The sequence below is a fragment of the Delphinapterus leucas genome, chromosome 10 (assembly GCF_059928025.1).
Source record: "Delphinapterus leucas isolate spDelLeu-1000000601 "Yukka" chromosome 10, BTC_Dleu_Yukka2, whole genome shotgun sequence".
Lineage (NCBI taxonomy): Eukaryota > Metazoa > Chordata > Mammalia > Artiodactyla > Monodontidae > Delphinapterus > Delphinapterus leucas.
The window spans coordinates 56,170,983-56,189,199 of NC_143138.1; the positions used below are offsets into that span (position 1 = coordinate 56,170,983).

Below are 18,217 nucleotides of genomic sequence, written 5' to 3' on the forward strand. Positions count from 1 at the left end.
GTAAGCAGGCAGTGGCAGTCTCAGAGACAAATACTCCAAGGCTTATTTTACTGGTGTTTTTAGGAAGAGAGGAGGGTGGGAGAGGCAGTGGTGGTGGCCCCGTGTCCTAGCCCCTTGAGGCCTTTAGGACTGTACCTCCCCTCCCCTTTCCCTCCTTCTAAGAGAGTGGAAGGACTGTCAGCTCCTTGTATGAGTAGGTGATGCAGGACAGGGTCAAGGGCAGAAACTTGGAATTGGAGTCAGAATCGGGGAACGCCATTAGCAGATCCTTAGGCAAGTGACTTGAACCCCTTTGAGCCTCAGTTTCCTCATCTGAACAGTGAGGACAGAGCCTCCTCCTGGGCTGCTGTGATGAGTAAATCAGAGAGTAATATTAGTGGCGGTTATGGGAAGAGCTGCCACTACCTACCAGCTTTATGTCGGCTTGTGCATGGAAGCAGCCTCTTTGCTCAGAGCCTAGCTGGTCATTAACACAGAATAAATGGAATCATTCTGGCTGCTGCTCCTGAGGTCAGAAGAGAACTGAGGAAGAAACCGTCTCATCAGAGCAGACACCCAGTCTGGTTCCCGGGTGGTGAGGGGTGTGGTCAGGGTGTAACCTAGGCCGGTGGGAGGGGCCAGGATGAACCACCTGCCTCTCCAGACTCAGCGATGCAGATGTGGAGGGGAAGGAGACCTGTTCAGGCGGGCAGCCAGCCTTTCCTCCGTCTCCTCACAGGATGGACCCCGCAGCTTACGCTGAGCAGTTGAAAGAATCTGGCAACCAGGTTTTTAAGAATGGAAACTTCTCTTTGGCCATCAGAAAGTACGATGAAGCCATCCGGATTCTCCTGCACTTATACCAGTGGGGGTAAGTGTTTGGATTTTCTCCCTGCCTTTTGTTTGTAATTTTTTTAAGTAAAGGGGGACTCACTCTCTTGCTTTTGTTTTTTTCTCATTTGTTACCACACCACCTAGTTTCTGTTTCCTTTCTCCTCCCACTTTCTGTTTCTCTTCTCTGCAGTGTTAGCTCGGAGACTAGAGGAATTCAGGAAATGGAAAGTGAAACATAGGGGACTGTTGATAAACATTACAAACTTCCCCTTCTTTCTGGTTCCTGGGATGACTGAAGCCCCCAAGCCCCTCACTTGTCGTTCATTTCATCTTGTTTATCCATTCCATCAACCCCCTGGCCACAGGGCACACCACCAGGAACTAAGCCTCACCTCTTCCCCTGCCCCTTCAACTTCTAGCAGACCTGTTCCCAAACATTTCAGGATCACGACTGCTTACAGGCAGGACCCCAAAGAGCTTTTGTTGATGTAGTTTGTAACTATCAATAAAGCCTGTATTAGAACTCAAAACTGAGAAACATTTAAAATATGTATTTATTCATCTTTTTTAAAACAGCAGTAATAAACCCATGACGTTAACATAAGCAGCATTTTTATGAGAAATAACTATTTTTCAAAATGAAAAATTTGGTGAGAAGAGTTTTACATTTTCGCAAGTCTCTTTAATATCTGTCTCAATGGAAGATGTCTGTCTTCTCACGTCTGCTTCTGCATTTAGTCTGTTGTGATACCACACACCAGGTAGCCTCTGGAAAATTCCCCGTCCACGTGAGAGAATGAATGTGAAAAAGGCACACACTGTCTTGGTATTATTGTATTAGTTTCCTGTTGCTGCTTTAACAAATGACCACCAATTTAGTTGCTTAAAACAATACCCGTTTATTATCTTACACTTCTGGAGGTCAGAGGTCTGAAAGGAGTCTTACAAGGCTAAAATTAAGGTGTCACCAGGGCTGGCTCCTTGTGGAGGAGACTCCATTTCCTTGCCTCTTTTACCCTCGAATGGCTGCCTGTATCCTTGGCTCGTGGTCCCTTCCTGCATCCTCAAAGCGCATCATTCCAGTCTCTGCTTCTGTTGTCACATCACCTTCTCCTCTGCTGTGGCCGGCTCTCTCAGTCTCCCTCTTATAAGGACCTTTGTGACTGTATCATAATCCAGGATAATCTCCTCCTCTCAAGATCCTTAAATTAACCCCATCTCCAGAGTTCCTTTTGCCATAAAAGAAAACATTATTTGACATATATACACTAATATGTATTAAATGGACAATTAATAAGAACCTGCTGCATAAAAAAATAAATAAAATTCAAAACAAAAAAAACCGTCATTTGGAAACCATTATTCAGCCAACTACAATTGTGAAGATATTTTGACCTTGGAAACTATTTGAAATAGTAGTTCCCAAGGGAACTACTGTTGTTCCCTCTGGGGGGACTACCCCCCAGAGGTTCCCAGATCATACTCTGGGGACAGCTGTAGTAGAGGAAGCAGAAGTTGGCATTTGTAGGGTGTATGCAGCCTAAACGTGTACCGAGAAGGGGCACTGACTTGAATTCCCGACACATGGCTCCCGCCTCCTCCCTCCTTGGTGTCTACACTCCAGCTGGACTTGAATTGACTGCAATTGGCCTGAGCCTGTGTAGTTCTGTCATTCTGCCCCCTCAGGTCAGACTGGGCCTAGAGCTCCTCATTCGGGGGAAAACATTGACCTTTCTTGAAAAGTTAATGTTATGTCATGGTTGTGGCCATAGACTGACCACACTGTGAGTACTCAGATCTCAGCACCACCACTTACTAGCTGTGTGACCACTAATGGGACACCTGCCTGCACCCTCACATATCGCCTGTCATGGGACCTTCCTGACACAGTTCCCTGTGCCCATCACTGCCTTCCTGCTGCTGCCAGCTGACATAGGGGTTTAGGGAATTGTGGTTAACTGAGCAGGTGCTCTCAGGAGAAGGGGACTGAGGGAGAAGCAGGATGGGGCAGGGATGGTGTCTCCGCTGGAGTTAGCTGCAGCCTGATCCCCTGGGGAGCTCTGGGGCCCCTGAGATGTACTGCAGAGCTGTCCCACTTTAGGAAAGGAGGCTGACCTTTTAATTCCCATGTCAGTCAGTCACCGGTCATAGGCTGTCTGGCCCCAGGAGTTGTCCTAGAGAGTGGGGCTGGATTAGTCAGCTCAGGCTGCAGTAACGAACTACCACTGACAGGGTGGAATAACAACAGAAATTTATTCCTCACAGTTCTGGAGGCTGGGAAGTCCAAGGTCCAGGTGCCAGCCAATTCAGTTCCTGGTAAGTGCCCCCTTCCTGGTTTGCAGCCAGCCACATTCTCACTACATCCTCACATGGTGGAGAGAGAGAACAGAAACCCTCTGCCATCTCTTATAAGGGCACTAATCCTATTGTGAGGGACCCACTCTCCTGACTTCATCTAAACCTAATCACCTCCCCAAAGGCACCCTCTCCAAATACCATCACTGTGGGGGCTGGGGCCTCAACGTATGAATTTGTTGGGGGAGGGACACAGTCCATAACGGGAGTGTAACTTTCTGGCGAGAGGGCAGCTCCCATTAGGCTGAGGATAAATCTCTGGAGAACGGGGCATCAGGAGACCCTAGCTGCAGCCAACACTCACTCCTGCTGGGGTCGGCTGCACTGGCCAGGTGTCTGGGCAGGACACGTGGCGACTACTACAGTGTGGCCATGGCTCCATTGTCAGTTACCCTCTGACAGCCCCGCTGCTTCTTCTGTGCTTCTGGGTCCTCATCCTTCACTGAGAGGGAATGATGGGCAGTGAGAGGAGCCGGATACACCAAGCACTGTGGGTAGGGTCATAGTAGAGGAGATTTTTGCTTTGCTTTATTTTTGTGGGTATCTATATTAACTAACTTTTCTGTTTGTATTATTTTTACAGTTAAAGTATTCAATAAAAAAAAAGAAGCATAAGCCTTGCTTTTCCACCTTGTGTGTCTTGAATTCAACAGCACTTGGGCTTCTGTTGACCTGTTATGGTATATTTTGTGTTTTGCTTCTTGCAGCCTGGTTTCAGCACTAACCTTGCAGCTGTGTGACCCCCTAGACCCAGGCAGGAGGGGCCCTGCCCTGCCAGGCTTTACAGGCCTGCTTTGGCCGTCCTCCAGCTGTACCCTCCCCACAGGTGGGAGTCTGGGGCCAGGGGCTTTACCCAGCCAGAGCCCTTGCCTCCTCTTTCGTCCACACTGTGGGTACCAGGCCCCTGGAAGTCCTGTCCATGGACCCTGCTCCTAGGGCCTACACAGGCCTCTTACCCACAGTCCATTCTTTGGAGCGCTGTCCAAGGTCAGGAGTGTGGACAGAGCTTGGGATTGTGTCTTCTGCAGTGCAGGATGAAGGCTGAGATGGAAAGAGAAGAGGGAGTGGGCAGGGGTGCCAGCTTGGCTCACCCTCCCCTGACAGTGCCTGTGTTCTAAATTTGAAGCTTGCCTTTTAGTTATTATAAAGTAGAAGGCTAAGAGATATTTTATTGAACATTTGTAAGCTTGAGTTATGGCCTTCAAATACTTAGACCAGCACTGTCCAATAGGACTTTCTGTGATGATGAAAATGTTCTATAGCAGAGAATTTGGCTATTGAGTACTTAACAGGTGGCTAATACAACTAAGGTACTGAATTTTAAATTTTAATTAATTTTAATTAATTTTAATTTAAATGGCTACACGTGGCCTGTGGCTACTGTATCAGACAGGGATTAGCCACATGGTGTGAGGGCCTCCTTTTGCACTCTGGCCCTGGGTTCTGCACGCATTTGGGTGGCCCTGCCTATGTAGTAGAACAGTGTTCATCCTGCATCTTTCGCAGGGCCCGTGGGGACAGTGTGGTCATGTGTTCTGATGAGCTCTGCCTCCGTGCATGTGGGTTGGCTCCCACAGTGTCTGTTCTCTGCGAGGGCTCGGTGGGAACTCCCATCCTCTCCATCTTTTCGCAGCATCTTCTCCAATGGTCTCTAAAGGATAAAAAGACCTGTGGAGATCAGTAGGAGGTAGACCCAAGGTGTTGAGAACATTTGTCGCAAAAAGTTGGGAACAGGATTTGGGAGTGAGGAAGGGAGATTGGGACATCGCAAACATCCCAGGCTTTCCAGGCTATGAGGGTCAGATGTCATAGGCATCATTGGGACACTTCCTGCTGAAACTCTATCACGATGGCAGCAACCAGCCCCAGAATGGTGGCCTTCGAGGTTCTGTATTTGCAGGACGAAAGAACTATTTACTGACCAGCAGTTTGTCCTTTCTCACAGGGTTCCCCGCAGGGACTTGGCTGTGCTGCTGTGCAACAAATCCAATGCGTTTTACAGCCTCGGGAAATGGAACGAGGCCTACGTGGCCGCCAAGGAGTGTCTCCAGTGGGATCCAACCTACGTGAAGGTATGGTGACCACCAGATGCTGCGACTGCTGCCTCTTCCTCTTAATCTGCCTCCTTCGCTTCCTTCTTTTTAAAATGGAAATGCTAGGAGTGCTTCTCATTCAACTTTCTTTGCACTTAAGACAGATGTGCACAGAGCACGCGTGCTGTATCTGGAGAAGAGCAAGAAGGATGGTGGCCAAGTGTTGAAAGGCATTTGCAGGGGAGAGTGGAGCCGGGCCTTTTGGCAGATGGAGTCCAGTGGAGATCCTGGTGGAGCTCATTTTGTTCTGATGTAGTTGCACCAAAATTCATAGTCTGTTCATGTTCTTTGCAGTTTGCAAGTTTTACTGTCTTCTTTGTGGCCATAAGAATTCTCCGGGAGAGGGGATTTATGGCAATCTATATTTCTTGGAGTTTCTGCTTCTAATCAGAGAAGGGAGGCTCCAGGAAGGCTCCTTCCTCTTTCTTTCTTTCTTTCTTTCTTTCTTCCTTCCTTCCTTCCTTCCTTTCTTTTCTTTCTCTCTTTCTCTCTCTCTCCCTTTCTCTCTCTCTCTCTCTCCCTCCCTCCTTTCCTTTCCTTCCTCCCTTCCTCCCTTCCTTCCTTCCTTCCTTCCTTCCTTCCTTCCTTATTTGGTTGTGCTGGGTCTTTAGTTGCAGCAGGCAGGCTCCTTAGTTGCAGCATGTGGGCTCCTTAGTTGTGGCAGATGGGCTTCTTAGTTGTGGCATGCAAACTCTTAGTTTTGGCATGCATGTGGGATCTAGTTACCTAACCAGGGAATGAGCCCTGGCCCCCTGCATTGGGAGTGTGGAGTCTTAACCACTGTGCCACCAGGGAAGTCCCAGGAAGGCTTCTTTCTGCATCTGTTGAATCTCGGAGGCCTTCAGCCTAAAAGAATCCTTATGCCAAAGTGTCACATTTTGGGGTGATGTATTCTGATCCCCTTCACCTCCCTCCAAAATAAAAGGTGAAACTTAGAACTGGAAGGTAAAGAAATGGGAAATTCTGTACCAGCTTGCTTGGTTGGGGCAGGGGGAACACCTTTTTTTCTTTCCTTTTTCTGATTGTTATCTACTGTTTTAGACTTTTAAATGACGGTGAAAACAAATCAGTAAATAATCAGGGATTTGGTATTAAGTGGAATTTCAGGTGCTTGCTTTTTTATGAACCCAGTTGGTGAACACCTTGTGTTATCTTAGACAGAAAATTGTTTTGGTACCTCTTGATACTGATTCTTTTTGATGGTTAAAGTGGGGAAAGCAGTACGAATCATTTTGTTCCTTCTCAAGAGTTTGACAGTTTGTATACAGGCAAAACTGACCATTTTCTTGTATTAATCATTGTAATTTTCCTCTCTCTCCAGAAACCAAAAAAAATTTTTGGCCTCTGGTGTATGTTGCCTATAATGTGGGGCTGGGTAAACCTCAGTGCTTGTCATTACCATTGGAAATTGTGTTTACTTTGATTGAAAGGAGCAGGGAACAACTCCTGTGCTGACATGACAATCTCATTCTTCTCCAGAACACTGTATTCGTAGGATTGGTTTCATTCCTCCCTTCTTGGCCAGGCTGCGATTTGAAGCATGAATACATAAACCACACATGTCATTGGAACCAGGCCTGCTCCCTTCTCTCTGGGTCCTATGTTAGATGCTGTACATGTCATGGACTTGAAAGGGATTATTTTCTTGCCAGTTAAAAAATGGCAGGAACAATGGAAATCCTGTATCCAGAGCTTGTTAGAAATCTGTATGCACCTAGAAGCCAGACTCCTGCAGTCTGTTTCCTCACAGCCTCAATCTTGCCTTCAGCAGCAGGTCAGAAAAGATGGGTGTGTTAACGGTTTTGCTTTTCTTCGTTGCAGGGATACTACCGAGCTGGTTATTCCTTGCTGCGGTTGCTCCAGCCTTATGAAGCTGCTCACATGTTTTTCAAGGGTCTGAGACTCGTGCAAAGCGGCCAGGACCAGACCCAGGTTGCTGATTTCTTGGTGGGAGTCTTCACCACGATGGGCAGTAAGTCAGGACTGGGGGAGGCCCACCCTCTTTCTTTTAAAGTGCTTGTGATTTCTTTGAAAGCCTCCTGGGGACTCAGGTTTCTGGGGAGATAATTACAGGGTGTTTTTCTTTGTGGCTCATTTATGTAGCTTGAATGAAACTGGTTTTTACACTAGAAAGCACATGGGAAGCTTTGTTGGCTGGGGCCTTTGTGAAAACAACTGGGTCCTTTTGCACAAATCACTTAAAGCTGTCCCAATTTTCCAGTTTTGTTTCAGACTTCTTAAGTTTTCTGTGTTGCTAGCCATAGGGATTTCCCTGCTTATACTACGTGTTTTACGTGATTTTTGCATGTATCTCTCCAGTGTGTCGAGAAAATGTTCCTGTTTGCTATAAAACCAATCTGAAAAGGCTGAGGGAGGGGCCTGTGGAAGCTGACAGTCTACGAGGGACACACCAGGTTGGGCGGGGGGTGGCGGTTTGCATCACTTATTGGGTTATTAGTCTGAAGACCTGGCCTGTGAGATGGCTTTGTCCGTGGCCTGGAATTGGCAAAAATAGACAATTCTGAAACAGGGGCAAAGGAGCTCTTTCCCTGGTTATCACAGCGCAGTCTAAAGTTCTGCCAATGGTCAGGCTGTTGTTTTCAAATACTGTGTTTGGTCAAATTTAAGATTGCACTAATTTAAGATGCGCCACTAATTTATGTTCTGCCGTTGAGACAGCATCAATAGCAGCACATGCCCCGATTCTACAGATGGTAGAATGTGAACAATGACACATGTTAGAATTGCTGGAAAATGCTCTCAGCTTCAGAAATGGGGAAATCACTGCTGACGATAGATTCAACTGATACAGATCCAGCTCTTCCCATTGCAATTGTGGGAAAGCAACTTTTGTGCTCTGTGGATGGGATCCTACAGATTTTGGGAAGTTCGGCACAGAGAAGGGGAGAGAGCAGTGTCAGGCAGTGGGTGGGAAGGGGTTAGAGGTGGGCTCAGCTGTGTCTCCTGGCAGAGAAATAGGTGTCCAGATAGGTGCTAATGGGTCGCAGCTTTCCCGTCAGCCTTTTGCTGACAGTGACTAAAGCCTGCTTCCCTTTCCTCTGAACCTGATGGCTTGACCCATTCCCTACACTTCCTCATTGTTCTCTGTGTCTTTTAAAAGCCACTGTTCTGTCAGAAGCCAGGCCAGAGTTATGGGAATTCCAGACAACTGTTTCTTGGTGACTGCCCCTCTAAGAAATCTGGATCCTGAGGGGGGCAGTTAACAGGATTTCTTAGGGTAACGCATCCCAGACTTTTCTACCAAAGTATACCTGTTTGGAGGATGAATGTTATGCCCGTGGCCCAATTTCTAAATTTTGAAAAATGTATTTATGAAAATTGTATATCTTTTTTATACAATATATGTTTTGCTATTTACTCATTTTTGGAAATTGATAATCCTAGAAGAGGTGCCATGTTATTCTGGCCCCTGACCTGTCGCCTTGGATGTTCGCATCCACGAGTTTGCAGGGTCATGAGATGCAAAAGGCCACTAGCTTGAAAGAGTGCAAATTGACTCAAAGAGCTGCTCGACCTGGGTTCCCGTCTTGGTTTATGTCATGAACTAGCTGCACGATAAGCCACGAAGCTTGATCTCATTTCTCATAATTTCTCACTGTTGGATGAAAATGACATTTGTCACCTTTCTTTCTTTCTTCCTTTCTTTATTTTTTTTTGCGGTACGCGGGCCCCTCACTGTTGTGGCCTCTCCCGTTGCGGAGCACAGGCTCCGGACGCGCAGGCTCAGCGGCCATGGCTCACGGGCCCAGCCGCTCCGCGGCACGTGGGATCTTCCCGGACCGGGGCACAAACCCACGTCCCCTGCATCGGCAGGCGGACTGTCAACCACTGCGCCACCTGGGAAGCCCCTGTCACCTTTCTTAAAGGAAGTGAGTTTTATAACTTCCCTTAAGCGCCCATTTCCTCCTCCATATATGGAGGTAATAGGCACTGCCTTATTGGTTTGTTTGAGGGATTAGTATAACACCCATCACTGGGCTTGGCAAATAGAGAAGCTAAGTGAGTGTTAGGTCACATTGTGCTGCCTTAGGGGACAGTTTCACCCAAACTTAAAATGATTTTACCACTTCAGTTATATAGGATTTTATATACTTTGAAAAGGCCCTTTTTTTTTAATTTAAAGTTTTAAAAATTTTTATACAGTTTTTAAAGGTTGCTTTCCATTTACAGTTATTACAAAATATTGGCTATATTCCCTATGTTGTACAATACTTCCTTGAGTCTATCTTATACCCAGTAGTTTGTACCTCCCACTCCCCCACCCCTATATGGCCCCTCCTTTTTTTTTTTTTTTTTTTTTGGCTGTACTACGTGGCTTGCAGGATCTTAGTTCCCCGACCAGGGATCGAACCCTTGCCCCGTGCAGTGAAAGCATGGAGTCCTAACTCCTGGACCACCAGGGAATTCCCAGTTCTCTTTTCTTTTTGCTATCTTAAATTTATCATTTGTCTATGTGTGGTCTTAATTGGAGGACCTTTTCCTAGATGTTCTAGACTTTTCTCTAAGTTAAAATTTCTAAATTCTGGAACTTTCTTTCAGGTGACCCTATTGTTTTGCAAAGTTTCTTGCCCTGCTTTGATTATATTTTCACTACTGGATTCTCAACTGAAGTGTGGCAATCTGTAATAGAAAAGTTGGCAAAGAAAGGATTATGGCATGTAAGTGAAAAGAGATCTTGTGGGGAAAGTACATTCTTGCTTAAACGATTTCCTTTTGCTGGCACTGGGGGATTATAATTTAGTACTTGCTTATCTTGATGCCAAAGTAACTTTTAAACTTTAACCTCATTAAAGATGAAAAGTCACTGAGATATATTGGTTCGCCAGTTTCCATTTTTTAAGCTAGGAAAACAGTTTGTGGCCACCTCACTCTTGGCTGTGTCTCCACTGTCATCAAAGAAGTGTAAAGTCCAGATGCTAATGGTGATGTGGAATGAGGGAGATAAACAATTGCCTATTCATCTTCATAATCCTCTTTATACGGCATTTGCTAGCCAAGGCCTGATAACGTGCCTGTGCTTCTCAGAGGGTTGCTGTATGATTTCAAGGGACTGTTACCCTCAGGAAGCAGCAAGGCTGTAGGACCTGAATCCAGAGCCAGGAATCCATAGGATGGAGGAGCCCAGTGGACTGTGGAAGCTGGGCTTCACTGCCACACAGGTGCCTCCCTGAATCCAAATCCTCCCCAGTCTAGTCTGGGCTAATTCCTTCCTCTCTGAGCCTCATTTCCTCATTTGGAAGTTGCAGGATATAAACCTTTTCCCTCCCGGTTGAGGTGAGGATTAGAAATAATGGACCAAAAGCACCTGATAATAATGTTCATTGAGGGTTTACAGTGTGCCAGACACTGAGCCAAAGGGGTTTTATAACACCTGGCACCTGTATGCTCAGTGCCCAATGAGTAGTAGCTGTCATTGACGGCAGCCTATAAGCGCTCTTGAGAATGGGCTGGCCCAGGCTGGGAATTTGGTTAGAAAGGACCTGCAGGCTTTTTAAAGCCAGGCAGTCCAGAAAAGTCTGGACTGCAAGGGCAGCCTGTAAGGACTCTGGACCCAGGAAGGCTGGATGACTGTAGGATACGGGATTCTTCGGTTTTTGAGAAGGTCACGGGTGCTATTGGGAATCTAATGAAATCGATGGGACTCTCTTTGCACACACACATACACACAATTTACGAGTGTAGCTTCAGGGAGTTCATGGGAACCCCCTAAAGTCTGGCCAGAGGCTCCCAGAAGCACATCCCCATATTACAGTCTCGAGAACGTGGCAGTGAGGGGGCGGAAAGCAGGCTGCACTCTTGGGGAACCAGAAATCAGAAACCGGGGCCCTGTTAACAAGAAATCTGGGATCTTCTCTTTTCCGATAAGATGGGTAAACTAAGAGATCTTTCTAGTTTTATTTTAAAAAGTGCTAAAATTCTGTGATTCCAAGTGTTAGGGTAGATCTGTGAGTGGGAGGACCTAGGCCTCATTAACAGGAAAGTAGTTCCATTTACAGCCCCCAGGAAAGAACGTTTTACGTCCCCTCTTCCCCACGTGGAATGAATGTGAATAGAGCTCCGTAGTCTATGTGGGGAGGGAGGGAGTGGGAACCCAGTAGCTCCTGACGGGCTATCACCCAGCCAGCCATGGAGGCCCAGGAATCCAGCCCAAGTGGTGGTCCCATATCCTACCAGCAGTGGAGCCTAGGCCATTTTCAAACACTGCAGACAGAGGCACCTTGTAAAAGCCAGGCCAGCCATCAGGATTGTCAGAGCCCTGAACCTGTCATCTGGGAGTGTCTGGGCAGTGGGATCTGTTTAGGGTGAACAGTTAAGAGTGGGCATCAAACTGAAAGAAGCTGGAAGCAAGATGTAGCCATAGACTGAGTCCCTGTGGTGCCACGCCCACCGGCAAGAGCATATGTCAGGGACGTGGATTCTGAGACTGGGTCTCCAGTCATGGCCATGCCAAGCCTAGATAGAACTCCTGGACCAGCTGGCGTACCTGGATGATCCCAGTAGGGGCCTCTCAGGATTTGCTCTCTGTGTGACCTAGGGAAAGTTGCTTAACTTCTCTGGGGTTCAGTTTAGGGTCAGTGGTTTAACAACAGACTTTCTGAGGAAAAAAAAAAAAAAAAGTCCTGATCTGCGGCATTTGCCACTTCCTGTAGTGTAAATTCTCTCGATTTCAATGGCCGATTTCAAGCTGCTAAGTCAACTGGAGGACTCACATTTGGGAAGAGATGTGCACAGTGAGCTCTCACTGACAGGAGCTGCCCCAGCACACCACTCGATAGGGTCTTGTGGACCTCAAATAGCAGTAATGTGCTAAAGAATTAATTGGGGTGGGCTATTTCAAAAGGATTTGATTCTTCTACTTGCTAAGCTTTAAGAACTTTGCAGGAAATTACTTCTTTACCTCCCTGCCCCTGTACTGACCCAATGCTGCCCACCATCGGCTGCTCCTGTCCTCAGCAGGCTTTGAGGGAAGGTGGAGAGAGCTTAGCTCTCAGCACCAACAGGAAGTTTGCCAGACAGAGACACTTTGGTTATCATGGCTCAGGCTGAAGAGCTTGGCAGGTGACTTAAACAAAGAGACAGGGCTAGAGGGTGTCTTGTTCTGTTTTTTTGTTTCTGTGTTTTAAAGCTTAAGATTAATTTTGTTCTAATAACCCATGTGGAGACCATTATTGTTCCAGCTTTTTCTGTTTCTCCCCTTTCATCAGTCATTTCTACTTCTGTCAGAGAGAAAAGACCGGCTACCGAGAAATCTCCACGTCCCAAATTTATCACTGAAAAGTCTCTTTGAGGTAAGGTGGCTTCTTGACACATACGGTTTCAAGTCAGGCCACTTCTGGACTGTGGTGTTTGGGACCTTCCCCTTCAGCCACCTCACTGCAAATTTGTTATTTATAGTAATCTTAGGCTGGGGCCACAGCTAATCAGGGTTTTACTGATTCTAAACTTTATGGGTGGGGGGTGGGAGAAGGGGGAATTGGATGAAGGCGGTCAAAAGGTAACCACTTCCAATTATATGATAAATAAGTCCTAGGGATGTCATGTACAACATGATGAATAGAATGAACACGGCTGTATGTTCTATATGAAAGTTGTTGAGAGAGCAAATCCTGAGCGCTCTCATCACAAAAAGAATTTTTCTTTTTTTAATTTAATGTTGTATCTATATGAGATGATGGATGTTCACTAAACTTGTGGTCATCGTTTCACGATGTAGGTAAGCTAGATCATTCTGCTCTACACCTTAAATATATACAGTGCTGTATGTCAAACTATATCTCAATAAAACTGGAAGAAAAAGAACCCCAAACTCTATGGGGAAGGAGTTTGAAGTTTCATATTGATATGGCCACTGCCATAATTCTTCCTGTGTATTTTTTTTTTCTCCAGAAATGTGTCTTCTTCGGACTTTATGAGAAAACGGAACAGGTGCCCAGGCTAGTCCAGTGGCTCATCTCCATTGGTGCGAGCATCGAGACCATAGGACCGTACCCTCTGCACGCCCTCATGCGCCTCTGCATCCAGGCCAGTGAGTTCTCTCCTGATGGTGCGCCCTCCACGCTGTCCTCCAGCTTGGACCTCAGGGACTGTGCTTAGCTCAAGTGAAACCAGAATGTGGAATATTCAGATGATTTGAATAGTTCATGATTTGATCATTCAGATGAATGAAGGCAGCAGGGAAACAGCATCATTTTTCCTTCTTCCGGGACCTCATAGCTAGAGGCCCACACTGAAAGGATGCTGTGTTCTCAGACAGATCCTGGCGGCAGAGTGGAGCCCTGGGATTCAAGGACAGGCCTTGGGACAGACAGCCTTTGCTGGACAGAGCTCTCAGGGAAGCTGTGGAGGGAGTTTCCTCCCGGTGGCAAAGGCAGCCATGGTCTTCTTCTGAGTTCATATTCTCTCAACTAGAGGACCAACTACTGTGGGGAGTGGGAGGGGGGAAACCCCAAGGGAAACACTGGCTATTGCTGATACAGTTTGCTTGTGGTTCTTTTAAAGGAATCCTATTTTCATATGTGTATATATAATTTGTCTTTTTTTAGTCTTCACCACCTGGCTATAGGATTTGAATTTTAAAATATTTTTATCATTAAAACACACACATACAATATCCACATTTACGCTTTAGATAGAAGTCTGTTTTTCTTTTCTAAGCATATGTAGCTTCACTGTTGGACACTGACCCACACTATCTTAGAGCCAGAAGGAGCCAAGAGAACTTGTCTACACTGTCTTCCTCTTTTAGGCTGTAGCATCTCCTCAGGATGGGAGTGGGGGTGGCCAGTGGCTTGAAGACCTGAGCCCCCATCTTTGCTTCAGCCAGATTTGCCCTATCGCGATACATTTCATCTGTTGGAGAATCCATAAAAGGTTTCACTCTCATACAGTGGATAAAACATTTAAAAGTATGAAGTCTGATTACAAGCAATCTGATCCAATCCTCCCAGTTTCAAATTAGGTGTGCCTCTGGGTATGAAAGTCACAATTCCTCTCTGTGTCTACTTTTTAAGTTTGCTCCTGCGGTTAGAGGCAGGTGTGGATGAGATCAAGTCTTCAAGTTTATCCCCGATTTGTCTCTCAGAGGAAAACTGACATGGTGACAAATGGTGTCCACAGAGTTGGCAGAATTATGTGGCTTTCCAGGACTTACAAGGAAGGAGTCTTTGGAAAGAGTTTGAAATGTCTGTCCTGTTGATAGTAATGTAGTGGGGTAATGATTGTTGCCCTGCCCAGGTTCTCTTTACGACCAGTGTCCCCAGCCCCACCTGCTGCACCACAGCTGCCTCCTTTGCCAGGGAGCTGCTCTTTGCCAATAGGCACCATGTCCCTCTCTGGAGGCGGTTCTGTAGCTCTGGATTGATTGACACCGGGGTACAAAAGGTGAGCTCCTGCCTCAAGGTGGGTCAGCACTGTAGTGCAGTGCCTGCTCCACAGCTCCCCATGGGATCAGGCTGAAGCCGACTCAGCTGAGGCCACATCTCTGCTTGCCTTCATCCCCTGCCCTGCCCTGCTTCCCTCCCCGTCTTTCTCCCTCTGTCAATAAATCACACATACAAGAATCTCTGTCTCAGGCTCTGCTTCTAGGGAATCTGACTTCAGTTTCCTATGAATAACTTTATATGACTCATCCTTTCAATGCACAAACTCTGTGTCTCCACACCTGTTTGTGGCAAGTGACAATGTGTGTTGGATGCCCCTTGGGTTCCTTCGGTGTGGTGCACAGTGATTTGCTTTGCAGCTTTTCTGTGTGTTGAAAATAACATCAGTAACTCATTCCTTCAGGGGAAAACCATCTTTTCAAGTGGTTAATGGACTACAAGCCCGAGTGGAAAGGTCACATCAACCAGAAGGACGAGGATGGCCGTACCGTCCTGCACGTGGTTGCCGCCCACTCCCCAGGGTACCTCGCCAAGCGTAAGTGGCAGCACCCCTCAGAGCTGTGCTGTGGGTGGAGTGACTTCAGGCGCTAGGGAACCCACGCAACTGACCGCTTTACCCTTGCCATCCCGTGACAGGCTTTAATAGTCAAAAATATCAAATTATGTACTCTTTTTTTTTTTGGATCATATTTTCAGTTTGCTTTTCAGAAAGAAGTATACTCTAATGTATTTTATCCTTGAAAGTCTTATCCAGTGATACTCTTCTTGAGCAAAAGTACTTACATAGCTTTAAATTTTAAAAAAACTTGCTGTGATTTAAGACTCTAAGCATTAATTTTTTCTGGATTTAATTATTACAAAATTATTATTACTATAGAGATCACCAAAGCAACATAAATATATTAAATTTTCTGTAAGTAATTGTTAAAAAAAATAATTTTGGAGGGAGGTGAGAGAAGGATGTGTCATGGTGCCTTTTAAAAGGGGCTTGGCAGTTACTTGATTTTCCCTTAGGTTGATACTCTGGAGGTCAAGAGCTTTCACCTCCTTTGGGGAAATACTTTGGTAATTGCATGAGTTCTCTACACTATGTAACCAATCACCGTAAACTTAGTGGCTTAAAATGACACTCTAACTCTGTAGGTTAGTAGTCTGACATGATATGACTTGAGTTTTCTGCTCAGTTTTCTTGAGACTGTAATCAAGGTACTGGCTGAGGCTGCATTCTCATCTGGAGTTCCAGCCCTTCCTTCAAGCTCACATGATTGTGGCAGAATCCGGTTCCTTGTAGTTGTAGGACAGAGGTCCCGTTTTCTTGCTGGCTGTCAGCTTCTACAGATCGCACACATTCTTTGTCCTATGGCCTCCTCTGTCTTCAAAGCCAGCAGGGGAAAACTTCTTGCGCATCAGATTCTTCATACTTTGAATCTCTGCCCTCTTCTGTCTCTGACCTCTAAACCTTTGACCTTTAGGGCTCATGTGATCAGGCCAGGATAATCTCCCTACCTTAAGGTCAACTGCTTTGGGACCTTAAATACATTTGCAAAGTCTCATCATAGCAGAGTTTAGATTAGTATTAAAATGGGTAACTGGGAGAAGGTGTGTGTACGCCAGGGGTTGGGAATCTCAGGGTCTGTCTGAGAATTCTGCCTATCACAGTGAGGTACTTGATGGGTAAGAAGTATGAATTTTTAATTTTGTCTTATTTTTGTAAAGTGGGAGAAAAGCAGCTGTGACTGGGGAGATGGGGAAGGAGAGCATCACCAGCAGGACGATACCTGGAGTAGAGGTGCTTTGTTAAGGTGGCGAATTTTAGGAAAGCACGGGTATGGAAGCTGGGAATTGGGCATTGATTCCTTTAACCTCTGTGCTCACTTAAGTCTTGGTACCTCCAGGGATACACCTGTTACATTCTGAAATCTGTTGCACCTGTGATCACAGAGCCACCTTGATGCTTGGCAAATAGATATGTCAAAGCAGCAAATGGAGGGCTTCCCTGGTGGCGCAGTGGTTGCAAGTCCGCCTGCCGATGCAGGGGACACGGGTTCGTGTCCCGGTCCAGGAGGATCCCACATGCCGCGGAGCGGCTGGGCCCGTGAGCCATGGCCTCTGAGCCTGCGCGTCCGGAGCCTGTGCTCCACAGCAGGAGAGGTCACAGCAGTGAGAGGCCCGCGTACCGCAAAAAAAAAAAAAGCAGCAAATGGAGCTGGTAGCCAGAGGTGGGGCTGCAAGGGTTGAAACAGTGACAAGAAGACCCTGATGCAAAAGCAATTGCCACTTTCTTCTCTTGTCTCCAGACAGGCTTTTTTTTCTGGGAGTATATTCTGTTTCCCCTCTAGGGAATAAAGAAATCTGAAGTCACAGCTTGCTGTCATCCTTACAGCTGTAACTGTTGCCTAGTAACCAGATTCCCCCTCTCCTTGCTTGTTGCCAAGGAGAGGGGAGAAAGGTAGAGAGGAGCGCACTTCTGAACCTCTTAAAAGCTATTGTCCTTCCCATTCCACACAGGACTCCTTGCTCTGGGGACTTGGCTGAATTGCCCAAGGCCATCAGTTTCTATAAGCAGAGAGGGACACTGGTCCCCTTGCCCCAGGCTGCTCAGGCCGGGAACTGGGAGGAAGTGCACTCATGGGGACGTCTCCTTATGGAAGAAACCATGACAAACCCCACCCCGCTTCTCACTTTGGCCTGCTCTAGGACAAACAGACGATGTGCAGATGCTCCTGAGCTTTGGGGCAGACCCCACTCTGCTGGATCGACAGTCCCGGTCCGCCGTGGATGTCCTGAAGAGGAGCAAGAACTTCAAAGCCATTGAGAAAATCAACAGCCACTTGGAAAAGCTGGCAGCATGTTCTAAGGACCTCTCAGGTACAGTTTCCAGGGAATTAACTTTTTAGAGGGGGCAAAACTGGTTCTGCACCATTAGGTACAAATCAGTTTATCTTTTCTTGGTACATGAAGATGGAAGTGAGCACCACCACCCCACCACCCCAGTCTTTGGAAAACTTGTTTGCTTTTTTTGAAAGATAGAATGAAGCAACTCTTACTGTGAGAGTGTCTACCACTTTCTGGAAACTTGGCAAGTCTACCTTTGGGCAGTAAGGGTGATTTTTTTTTTCCATGCATGCACACAGTAAGAAAGAAAAAATTCAGACAGAACATGAGATAACAAAAATCAAGCCCACTTTTCAGAAACCATAGCTAACAATTAAAACTATACTTATAAAAGCAATTATACACCAATAAAGATGTTAAAAAAAATTTTTTAAAAACTACACTTATAGCTCTGTTTTTTGATCTGTAAGTTTGGGACGGCATATATGGACTAATTGCTGTATAAGGTAAAGTGCAACAAGTCAGCTCTCGTTGTTGAATTTTGTCTAGTAAAGTTGTGTCATTTACATCCTATTCCTTAACTCTGGGTTTTCTGTGCTTCATCTATAGATTGATTCTGAACATTGAAAACCATTAAATCACATTTGCATGGTAGTATGATTTCTACAAATAGTAGCATAGTTGGACCCATAAAAAAGAATCACCAAATGCCCTGAAAAC

The 18,217-nt window shown here is 46.2% G+C and overlaps 1 protein-coding gene across 2 annotated transcripts in view; it reads left to right on the forward strand.

Moving 5' to 3' along the window:
- The first annotated feature begins 630 nt into the window (after nucleotides 1-630).
- The window catches only part of TRANK1 (tetratricopeptide repeat and ankyrin repeat containing 1), a 65,670-nt gene continuing 48,083 nt past the window's right edge, over nucleotides 631-18,217 (forward strand). The window contains exons 1-9 of one of the 2 annotated variants that reach the window (XM_022553933.2): nucleotides 631-850; nucleotides 3,079-3,129; nucleotides 5,114-5,240; nucleotides 7,083-7,233; nucleotides 9,822-9,940; nucleotides 12,488-12,571; nucleotides 13,170-13,308; nucleotides 15,066-15,197; nucleotides 17,360-17,530. In XM_022553933.2, coding sequence (XP_022409641.2) covers nucleotides 720-850; nucleotides 3,079-3,129; nucleotides 5,114-5,240; nucleotides 7,083-7,233; nucleotides 9,822-9,940; nucleotides 12,488-12,571; nucleotides 13,170-13,308; nucleotides 15,066-15,197; nucleotides 17,360-17,530 — 1,105 coding nt within the window. In that variant the 5' untranslated portion in view covers nucleotides 631-719. The remainder of the gene's footprint in view (nucleotides 851-3,078; nucleotides 3,130-5,113; nucleotides 5,241-7,082; nucleotides 7,234-9,821; nucleotides 9,941-12,487; nucleotides 12,572-13,169; nucleotides 13,309-15,065; nucleotides 15,198-17,359; nucleotides 17,531-18,217) is intronic. The other variant, XM_022553934.2, reaches the window with a different exon arrangement.